The sequence below is a fragment of the Typopeltis vanoorti genome, chromosome 22 (genome assembly GCF_054136105.1).
Source record: "Typopeltis vanoorti isolate ZY-2024b chromosome 22, IOZ_Tvanoo_1.0, whole genome shotgun sequence".
In the NCBI taxonomy this organism is placed as follows: domain Eukaryota; kingdom Metazoa; phylum Arthropoda; class Arachnida; order Uropygi; family Thelyphonidae; genus Typopeltis; species Typopeltis vanoorti.
In genome coordinates, this window is record NC_143570.1 from 72,048,384 (window position 1) to 72,060,793 (window position 12,410).

The following is a 12,410-nucleotide window of genomic DNA, read 5'->3' on the forward strand; positions in this document are numbered from 1 at the left end:
AAAGAAACATTTCAAACTTACCCACTTTTATATAAATGCAATATCACCCAAGTATTATCTCCAGCTTTATTTACTTGGTCTAAATAATCCTCGGCTGAAATCTCACGGACATCTCCATATTTGGCTTTGGAAGATGCGAGTTTCATTTCTGCTATTCTTTTTTTCCTTTTAATATTTATAAATAGCATAATAATGAGAAAAAGCTTTACAGATTTGCAATTCTTAGTTGCTAACTAAAAATATATCTAAAATACTATTGAAATTCAGTTCTTTTGATTGAAATAAAATATCTAGCAGCTTGAAGCTGGTTACAAATCTAACTAGTAATTGCTTTTGAATCAGTGTTTAGAAAATTTATGTCAACATATTCTATCAGTGTGCTCAAAACAGTATTCAAGTGAATATATATCTGATTAGCTGTTTTGCACATTTCAAAAAGAATTTAATATAAAAATATTACTCCATACTTTTTGGACAGTATAAAAATTACGAAACAAAACACCTTTAGCTTTATTGACTAAGCACATCAGACTGCTTCTACAAAGCGGCTAGCATCCCAAGACTTAAGTTGTCTGAATATGCACAGATACATTATGCACAGCAATAATACTGAGAACCAATAATGAGGATTTAACAATTAGAGGAGAACTTAAGGGTCAAAGCGGAAAAACTAGGAGAAGCCTTACATATAGCCTTTTAAGGAATGCGTTGAACTGACCAGGGCTTCTGACCTAATGTCAAATCCTCACCCTCTCATGGTGCACTCTGTTAGGCTTCTATATTATGCCAAACTTTTTGGTGTAATATAGTTATATTCTTATAGGCTTAAACTATTTTACATTATGGTAATATCACAAAATTTCATGCTGGCTAGATAGTCAAAGAACAGTCACCTGGTTAAACAATTCCCAGTTGTTTTTGTTGGGGAACCAGGTGAACAGCAAAATATCAGCTACTGGAAAAAATCTTGAAACATACTTAAGTATAAAGAGCTAATAAGCTTCATTTCGGCAATGAAAACATTACTAAAATTAAGGGGATATTAAATCCCACATAGTTTTAAAACCGAATAAGAAACTCAAAGATAGGAATCAGAGAGTTTCTTGCCGAATATAGTAAACTATAAAGTATCGGCGAACACTAGCGTTAGCCAATGCAAGTGATCCTAGTACGTAGTACAATCACGGGCAACTCGTTGCAAAGGTGAGTAAAGTTCAGATCGCTATTCTTAGGTATTTTCCATAATGTAAAAACACATTTCCTAGGAAATGTATGCTGTTATTACATTATGGAGGGAGGTCACCACCCAGACCGGTTTCAGCCTTTTTTGAGGCTTCATCAGTGAGTGGCTAGACCTAATACCGAAGTGTATAGCGAAAAGAACTTATATACTCTGCGAACGAGTTTTCCAAGTAGGTGCAACCATTAAGTTACTTAAGTATAAAGAGCTAATAAGCTTCATTTCGGCAATGAAAACATTACTAAAATTAAGGGGATATTAAATCCCACATAGTTTTAAAACCGAATAAGAAACTCAAAGATAGGAATCAGAGAGTTTCTTGCCGAATATAGTAAACTATAAAGTATCGGCGAACACTAGCGTTAGCCAATGCAAGTGATCCTAGTACGTAGTACAATCACGGGCAACTCGTTGCAAAGGTGAGTAAAGTTCAGATCGCTATTCTTAGGTATTTTCCATAATGTAAAAACACATTTCCTAGGAAATGTATGCTGTTATTACATTATGGAGGGAGGTCACCACCCAGACCGGTTTCAGCCTTTTTTGAGGCTTCATCAGTGAGTCACTCACTGATGAAGCCTCAAAAAAGGCTGAAACCGGTCTGGGTGGTGACCTCCCTCCATAATGTAATAACAGCATACATTTCCTAGGAAATGTGTTTTTACATTATGGAAAATACCTAAGAATAGCGATCTGAACTTTACTCACCTTTGCAACGAGTTGCCCGTGATTGTACTACGTACTAGGATCACTTGCATTGGCTAACGCTAGTGTTCGCCGATACTTTATAGTTTACTATATTCGGCAAGAAACTCTCTGATTCCTATCTTTGAGTTTCTTATTCGGTTTTAAAACTATGTGGGATTTAATATCCCCTTAATTTTAGTAATGTTTTCATTGCCGAAATGAAGCTTATTAGCTCTTTATACTTAAGTAACTTAATGGTTGCACCTACTTGGAAAACTCGTTCGCAGAGTATATAAGTTCTTTTCGCTATACACTTCGGTATTAGGTCTAGCCACTCACTGATGAAGCCTCAAAAAAGGCTGAAACCGGTCTGGGTGGTGACCTCCCTCCATAATGTAATAACAGCATACATTTCCTAGGAAATGTGTTTTTACATTATGGAAAATACCTAAGAATAGCGATCTGAACTTTACTCACCTTTGCAACGAGTTGCCCGTGATTGTACTACGTACTAGGATCACTTGCATTGGCTAACGCTAGTGTTCGCCGATACTTTATAGTTTACTATATTCGGCAAGAAACTCTCTGATTCCTATCTTTGAGTTTCTTATTCGGTTTTAAAACTATGTGGGATTTAATATCCCCTTAATTTTAGTAATCTTGAAACATATCCCAACTTAACATTCACAGAGTTCAAGATTAGCACCATCAATGGAAAATAAACAACATGACGTGCATTACTGAAACAAAGAAAACAAAAACAGGCTAGATTTCTCTGAGCAACAAATGTATTATATTCAGGCAATAACAATCAAGGAAAAACAGGGAGTAGCTATGGTATACAACACTAAATATCAGGATAATCTTCTTGTATGGCAGGAAGTATCAAAAGAGTGATGTGGGCAAATATCAGAATGGAGAACCGCAAAATGAGACACATCTCTGCCTATGGTCCCACAGAAGGTTATACTAAGGAAGATGGGTTTTTAGAAGCACTAGAGAAGGCAGCTGACACAACACAAAGGGAAAATTTAGTCCTCGTAGAGATCCAAACAGCAGAGTAGGAAATGATTACCAGACATACAGAAATATTTTTGGAAAATTTGGAAAAAAGAGCAAAGCTAATAATAATGGTAATTACCTGGATTTCTGTTCAGGATATGGAATACTTATTAGTAACACCATATTTCAACATAAAAATATGCACAAATTCACATGGAGAGAAGTTGCAAGAAATAAGAAAAGTTTTTTACATCTCCTGAGGATGCATGTCAGGAATTTGATGATGTGTACTAATAGTGAGTTACACAGCTGATATTAAATTCTCACTATTAGTACATAGTTGACATTCAATACTCACTGGTGGTATTGAATGTCATTATTACATGATTATTATCATTACTATTATTATATGATGTTATTTAACATTAATTATGCATTCACTATTATTAGACTGCAGAATGTACATGTTCAGATAAGTTACGTCACAGAATGCAGCTGCTGTGGAACCAGTCAACTGTGCTAGCCCAATAAACCTAAACTTGTTTTAACAAGTTTTATACCGTCCAAATGTATGGAGTAATAGGTCTGTATTAAATTTTATTCTGAATCTTGTAAAACACCTAATGAAACCTAATTTAAAGAAAATAATATGTAGAGATGTCACTATGAGATGTATCTTTACAGTTTTATCAACTTAAAAAAAAAAAAAAAGAAATCAAAAGTGATCCATGCTTGAAAAAAGTACAATTTAGTTTGAAAAAAATCTATGGTTGGCTGAAACTCAACATTATTTTAAAGTATTTAGTTAGCAGTAGAAGTAGAAGACATTTCCACAAACTCAAGTGGTTCAATTTTATCAGTAATCTTAACACAAGGAGCATTTCCCACAAAAAATTTGAAAGGCCAAAGCTCTGACAATTAGGCCTTTCATAACACAGCCAGGCTGTGTGGTTTCTGTGTAGTGATCTTGAGTAATTAGGTTTTCAAGCTGTTCTAGATAGAAATGGCAGTTAGGGGAGGGAACAACTGGAGAAAGTCCCATTCCTACAGTATGGTATTGTAAAAAAATAGTCATAATTTACAACTATGAATCTTTTAACAATTTGCTCTTGTATATTAGAATTATTTTAATTTCGGTTTCATAACATGTATATTCGGCACTCGTGATGTGCCTGATAAGAAATGATATTTATGTTAAAATAAAATGTAAAGTAACTCTTTCTTTTAAGGTTACACGGTGATCAGCATTCATATTTCCGAATCTAGGGACACAAAACACACATGTTGAAATGATTATTTTACTTATTATTAATAAAATAAGACAACATTCCGACCCCTGTATTGAGGTCATCATCAGAAGGATACACGTGTATAGCGAACCAAGCTACATGCTCTTGAACTCTGGACTGATAAATTAAATCTACGCTGTTAATTAATCTTTTTCTTAGCCTGACCTCTAGCGATGATTAAATTTAAAAAAGAATATATATATATATTCGTTTTAGAAATTATGGACTTTACAACCGTGTTATAAATAGCTCTCTTAATATCCTGACGTTTCGATCTTCATATTAAGATCATCATCTGGAGCATATATAAATATACAGGACAAGCTAAGTTACATTACATACAGTAAGCTAGAGAAACAATGAATTGATCACAAGTTATTCTACTGGCATGACCTCTAGTGAAAAAAAAAAAAATTATTTTTTAAACTACATCAAGCTAAATTCTATTGATGATAACATGAATAAACATTCTTTCTTACAGATAGTTTTCTTTCAGTAACAATGATGTCCTATTTTTAGCATTACAACTGTTATTTTTGATTAAGGATCCTGGATTTTCTACAGTCGCATTTATAGTTGCTCTTAGAGATGAAGGTTCCATGGGTCGAATATATGCCTTCCATATGTTTGAGATTTTTAGACCATCATTATTGTTCAGATTGGGGCGATTGGTAATAATCTCACAAGCATTCTTAAATTTTTCGTTCATACCATGTTTTGGTGTGATGTAGACAACTAGTGCTTTTCCAGTCAATTCTATGTAAGGTGCTCAGGGCATGATCAGAAACGCCAGCTTCATCATAATTATTATATTTAATGTGTCGTTTATGTTCTTTTTGTCTGATAGGAATTGTGTATCCTGTTTCTCCTATATATGGTATGTTATAGGTGCAATAAATACGGTATACAGGGTGGGCCAAAGGAGGGAGTGGGTCTTTGGATGAGTTGGGTAAGCTTTTTAATTTTGCAGGAGGTTTAAAGGTGGCTTTGAGGTTGTATTTTTGTAGTATTCTGTTTATTTTATCTGATGTCCCTTTAATGTAAGGAACGGTTATAGTTTTATTGTAGTCTGGTTTGTCTTTGTTTTTTACTGAGGTCTTGTAGAGAATTTTGTTAATAGTGTTTTGGCTGTACTCATTTTTTTGAAAAGTATTACTGATAACTTTAAATTCACCTTTCAGTGCCTGTTCACTGGAGCAGATCTTCAGAGCACTGTTTTTTAGAGTATTAATGACACCTAGTTTTTGAGTTGGATGGTGGTACGAGTTTGTGTGTATATATTGGCCAGTATCTGTTGGTTTCCGGTAAACAGTGAAGGAAAGATTGCCAGAAGAAAGACATGTGACAAGTGTATCTAGAAACGGAAGTGTGTTCTGTTTTTGAATCTCAATTGTGAACTGTATGCATTTGTGTTGTTTGTTTAGGTGGCTAAGGAATGTGTCTAGCGGCCATGGGACCAGATCGTGAAAACATCGTCAATGTATCTAAGCCAGACTTTGGGTTTTAAAGGAGAGGAACCTAAAGCAAGTTGCTCAAAATGTTCCATATAAAAGTTAGCAATAGGGGGGGATAATAGCGAGCCCAAGGCTGTGCTTTCTTTTTGTAGGTAGAAAGTGTTTGGCCATACAAAATAATCAGAACGCAATACATGTGCAAAGGTCGCCGTGATATCTGGAGGGAATTTGTTCCATAAAAGAAGGATTGCGTCATTGATTGGGACATTCGTAAAGAGGCCAGAGACATCAAAACTGACTAATGTTGGATTCTGAATAAGGAGAAATTTAAGTTATTAATATTCCTTACAGAATCCAACTTAATTCACCATACCAAAGGCTATACTTGTAAAAATTATTTCATATTAATTCCATGATTGTAAATTATTATTCATATAATTGCCTTGAGTTTATTTATTACATTTTATTAATTAATCTAAAATATGTGTTAGCAATGATAGAACCTTGTATTGAAATATTATTCTGTTTATTTTGATTATTCCTAATTTAATATTATGAGGAATTGTATATATAAGTTTAATATGCCTTATGTGAATTATAATATTTTAATTTTTTATTTATCACTACCAGTATGTAAAGGTATAATGATATGCAATATTTCTGTTTTTATTTTATTTTGTTTGTTACTATGGAGACGGACTAGAAATAGCTAGCGCATGCATTGATCGCGACATGTCGAATTCGATGGGAGAGAAAGAATTGACATAAGCTAGAGTGTGTGAAATGGTTTTGGCGGGAAAAAGAAGGGAAGTATATAAGCTGAGAGCGGAGAAAACTGAGTGTCTTCTCTTTTTTCAGGACTGACAATGCTGGGGACACGAGAGCATGGAGTATAGCACAGACAGACGAGGAGAATACTAGAGGCAGCAAAGTGAATGCAAAGGATTGCTGTGTCTAGAACTTTAGTGCTGTAATTGGACTATTTGAGGACCAGGAAAGTAATTGGCAACTGAGAATAATTCTAGAAGTTAAAGAATTACTACGTGTTCCATTAGTTTAATGGAATTTTAACAGAGAGCTGAATTCGTCGAATAGTGTTAAAGAAGGAATCAGCATTTTCCTTTATCCAAGTACGTCTATACACGTGAAGTGCGACCATTAATAGTTCGGTTATCATTGAGAAGATTTATTCTAATTAGTGTTGCCATAGTGTGCTAAGTAAATATAGTTATAAAGTGTGCCCATTGCGAAATTGATGAGCAAAGGATTTATTCGGTAAGAACTGTCCAATTTTATGTTACTTCAGTGCAGAGATATATATGTAATTCCTCCTGTTATTCCCCACATTAACTATAACGTTTTTTGCTGAAATCAGCCAGAGTATGAAATATGAAAGTGTATACTCATGAAGCAGTTGTTGCCACCATTAATGTATTGAGATTTTACTGACTGTGTGATAATAGTAAAATTTGTTACTAAGAGATTTTGTGATATTGAACTCTATTAAAAGTTATTTTAATATTGTGAAAGCTATAAGTCTGATAGCAGAATGCCCATGGACTGAATTTGTAAGATGTTGTGACCAGTTAAGCTAAGTCTTTTTATATTATCTTGTTCTCAGAATTGAATTTATATGTATAATATATAACCCAGAATTAAATGTTTTGTTTTGGTGATTTTAAAATTGTGTTTGCCTGAATCTCCTTTACTGCACCGTTCATGAAATTATCAGACCTAGCGGGAGCTCAAAAATAAAAGATAAACTCGGTCTACGTAAGAAATAACATTGATATAAAATTAGTTGATGCCTGGTTTCACTATATTTCATTAGACTAATCTAGATATAGAGTGGCGCAGGTCTAAAAATATAAATTTCTCTATATTTAAATTAGTAATCATTCAGCAACTTATTGTTTAAGAACAGAGTTAAAACAAGATGGCAGATCAAAAACAAGGAAGTATGATCCAACACTAATAAATCATCTTTTTCTAATGTAATGTAATGTCTTTGATGATGTTTATGAAGTGTTGTGTGTTTTTGATATAGCAGGGGGGATGACCTACCAACTCCTTGAGTGTTGCCGCTAATTTCTTGGCATGATAATTCAGGCTATCTATGCCTTCGACTATAGGCTGGAGTGGCATTTACTTTGTGTATTTTCGGTAGCCAGTAAATTCTTGAGGGAAAAAGCGTAGTATGGAAATAGTTTTTTGACCGTATCTAAAAAGCTTACTCAACTCATCCAAAGACCCACTCCCTCCGCTGGCCCACCCTGGAGTATACTGTATTTATTGCACCTATAACATAGCATATATAGGAGAAACAGGATGCACAATTCCTATCTTTGGAAGAACTGAGTAGGTGTCTTAATTTTGTTGGGGGTTTAAAGGTGGTTTTGAGATTGTATTTGTGTGTAGAAAAAAAGAAAAAAAAAAAAGAAAAAATAGACAGAACACTACACAAATACATCTCAAAACCACCTTTAAACCCCCAACAAAATTAAGACACCTACTCAGTTCTTCCAAAGATCCTCTTCCACACCTGGGTGGGCTAGGTGTGGACGAACCATCCCAATTAGGAAGGATGAACACAAATGACACATTAAATACCTCCATTTTAGAACACCGGCCTTTCTGACCACACACTCCAAACATACCACAAAATTGATTGGAAAAATACCAAGTCCCTACACCGCACCAAAACCTGGTTCGAGAGGAAATTCAAAGAAGCATGTGAAATGATCACTAGAGGTCAGGCTAAGAAAAAGATTAATCAACAGCATAGATTTAATTTACCAGTACAGAGTGCAAGAGCATGTAGCTTGGTTCCCTATACACGTATCCTTCTGATGATGACCTCAATACGGGGGGGGGGGGGGGGTCGAAATGTCAAGTGTTATTTTATTAATAATAAGTAAAATAATCATTTCAATGCATGTGTTTTGTGTCCCTAAATTCGGAAATATGGAAAGAAAATTTCATATGGAAGGAAAAGTATTTCATATTAATTGTACTTACCAGATTCTGATAGCTATAATAATTTCAATGGTTCTTTAATGTAATTGACAACTGTTAAATGTAATGATATTTGTTGTTCATTGTAAAAACATTTTGTTTTTGAAATTTCCATTATTAGTCATTAATATATTAGCCAGCCATTATTATTATTATTATCATCATCATCATCAACAGACCTCGATAGTCAAGAGACTCATTCATAGAAGGTCCTACTCTCTCTCTCTCTCTCTCTCACACACAGCTCACCGTACCTCGACTTAAATGCATTCACTGTCCCTGCACTCAGCACACTCTCAGGGAATGCATTCCAATCACTCACTTCTCTCTATGCAAAAAATCTACTCCTTACCCCCCCCCCTCGCTCACACCCACCTTATACAGCTTCCCAGGATGGCCTCTCGTTCTCCCTGTGTCTCCAGATATTCTATGAAAAATCTCATCCACGCTAATCTGGTAATTACCCCTTACCAACTTATATCTCTTAATCATATCTCCCCTCTTCTTTCTATCCACTAGGCTCTGTAATTTGCATTCTCTCAATCTGTCCTCATATTCCACTTCCAGAGACCAGAAACCAACTTAGTAACTCTTCTCTGAACCCTCTCCAACAACATCTCATCATCCTTTTGGAAACCTGGCAACCAAATCCGTGCACAGCAATCCATATGCTGCCTGATCGAAGCCTTGTACAATGGAATCAAAACATTCTTCCTTCAAACATCAGTGTTCTCTGCATCATTCCCATGTCATCATTCCAGTTAGCCTAGTGGCTTTGCACTTCGCAACCATATGCCTGGGGAAGGAGTGTCCTAGGTTCAATTCTCGTCAACGTGAGGAGCTCAAGGATCTTCCTCAGCCATAGTCAAGTTAGCCGGTCTTGGGTGTGGACAGCAGGGTTTTTTCCGCCAGTTTATCTGGTGTTTTTCAACCCACAAGCAGACAAACTGGTCCGAGGACCCACACAGATTACAGTCAGGAATACTGACCCAGCCATAGGTCTGATTTGTCAGCCTATGCCTGTTCTGGAGCCTGGATAAAATTTTGGGGGACTAGATGGTACCGTGAACTCCCAGATAAAGGAGGAACACTGTATCATAACACAGAATTTAATTTTTTATATCATTCCCATAATCCACTGTGCTTTCCTCACACTTTCAGCAAAATGTTCATGAAATTTCAAGTCTCTATCCACCAATCCCACTAGATCCTTCATCTCCTCCACCTCCTGCAAAATATCATCACCAATCCTATAGTTTGCATCCCACCTTTGCTTCCCAAATTTTAGAACCTTACACTTTGCAACATTAAACTGATATCTCCACACACTCACCCATTCAGACAATCTATTTAGGTTGCCTTGCAAAGCCACACCTGTTCTACTTCTCATAACTCTTCCCAACTTTCAATCATCTGAAAACAACTGTATATCGCCATTTAAGCCCTTTCCAATATCATTTACATACAAATTACACAACAATGGCCCCACAACAGACCCCCTGGGGATATCCTCTTCTGTGATATATCACGCCACTCCCCTCATACACAACCTGGTGATACCTATCAGACAGCCAATCTCCAATCTAACATGCTAATCTACTATCCAATCCCATCCGTTCCGATTTAACTACTAGTTTGTCATGTGGCAATCTATCGAAAGCCTTTGCAAAATCTAAATATACTATTGTATATGTATTCCCTTGTCCAATGTATTCATTACCTTGTTATAATAAGTAACCAGACTGCTAAAACACGATCTTCTTTTAGCAAACAGAAAATATTGTTTTGGGAAATATTAAAAAAATTTGACAGTCAGAATAAATTAATAGGGGATTCCAAAAAGGGAATCTTAACAAGGTGAATCTTTTGACTGGAAAAGTGAATAATGTGTATAAGTGAGATTAATCCACTTACACGCATTATTCACTGTCAATAAGTGAATAATAAATAAAAGGAGATATTAAATAGATGTTCTATTTCAACATTAGAAGAGATGCTAAATGAAAAGTTGTGTCTTCTATCTCAAGAATACTGGTGATATGAATTGTTTTTCTGGGAATAAGTGATGGAATTAGTGAAATCTGAAATTATAAAGCAGCTTTAATGAAAGACTACTTTGATACATTCTTGTTTATAAAATAGTAAAAGAAACTATTTTTCTCTGGTAAAGAATCTGTGCTTCTTATAATTAAATTACCTGAGATAAGAATAATTATACTTATTGATACAGTAAGGACGATTGGAACAACATATGTTAAATAAGGAAACACTGCATAGTCTCATGAAAGTTAAGAAGTTTTATATTTTGAGAAAAGGCCTAATAAAAAACTGACTAATGAACATTTGTTTGTAGGAATTTTGTGAAAAACAAAATGTTCAGTCTAGTAGACTGATTAAGCTCATGTAATACAAATTATTAATAGAATGAGTCAGTGAGAGAATGACTTTATCCTCTAAAGATAAAGAGATCTCAAATATATAGTTTTTATGTTTAAGGCCTTAGATCCATATAGTTTTGTGACTTTAATTACATTTAGCATGTATATAGTTTTATTTAGTGTCATATTTTTTTATTTTGTCTCGAGTTAATCATTTCCTGGACTCTAAAAGAAATAGAGCTAAAAGTTATTGCACCAACTGGATTGAACTCTTGTAAAATTTAGTTCCTACTCAGTGTAAAAATAATCTCTTTAAAGAGATTAAAAAAAAAAAAAATGGTGCAGTCTCATTACAGAGATATTTACATAGTATCCTAAAAATACTTATGCAGAGTCAAGGCTATTTGTTCTAATACCATAACTCATAGCATAGAACTCTGTTAACTTTGCCATACCTTTTTAACTAATTGCAACAACCCCTATAAAATAGACAAAATATTACATGGCCCTATCTCTCTCCTCACAGCTGACATATAAGATCACAACAAAACTATTTCTGTCCGTTAAATCCAGGATACTTGTGACAAATATGGCACTTTCAAATCACACATCCAACTATCAACTTTCATCCAATCTCCAAAAGATAAGATTAATCTGCTTACACATAGATGTAAAAATTTCCACATGTCTCCAACTTAGCCTACACTGGATGAAGCAACAGATCTGAAGAACAAAAACTATGTTCACTTTCATTAGTATGAAAGTCTTCATACAGATGACAGTGATTATACACTTCACAATATCTTCTACACCGGTCATCTCTGTAATCCTATTATCTCTAATTTTATTCTATAATATATATATATATATATATATATATATATATATATATATATATATATATATATATATGAAGAAGTATTCTTCACTCTAAGGCTCTTTGAGTCACTTGAAATCTCTCTCTCTCTTTCTGTTTTTCAGTCACTGCCATGTCTCACTTCCACATAATACACAAATAGCTTTCTTTTTAAACATATACATATCTTAACATATAAACTTTATATAGCCAAAATGCTTTATTTCCTGATGTGATTATATATTTTGTGTTTTTCCATAAAGCCATCCACAATTTCAACAGGATGATCTCCAAATTCAGTTCACTTGATCTGAATTTATCAAGAAATGGAGCATTTTGGCTATATAAAGATTATATAGCCATTTAAGATATTTATATGTTTAAAAGAAAGCTATTTAATTTGTGTATTATGTCACTATATGTGGAAGTGAGATATGGTAATGACTGAAAAACAGGGAGGGGAAGCAGAGAGAGAGACTGCAAGCGACC

The 12,410-nt window shown here is 34.5% G+C and overlaps 1 protein-coding gene across 3 annotated transcripts in view; it reads right to left on the minus strand.

Annotated features, from left to right (window-relative positions):
* Positions 1-12,410, minus strand: part of viaf (viral IAP-associated factor) — a 155,488-nt gene that overhangs the window by 66,138 nt on the left and 76,940 nt on the right. For all 3 annotated transcript variants that reach the window (XM_090412100.1, XM_090412098.1, XM_090412099.1), the window contains exon 5: positions 22-165. In XM_090412100.1, the coding sequence (XP_090268226.1) occupies positions 22-165 (144 nt within the window). The remainder of the gene's footprint in view (positions 1-21; positions 166-12,410) is intronic.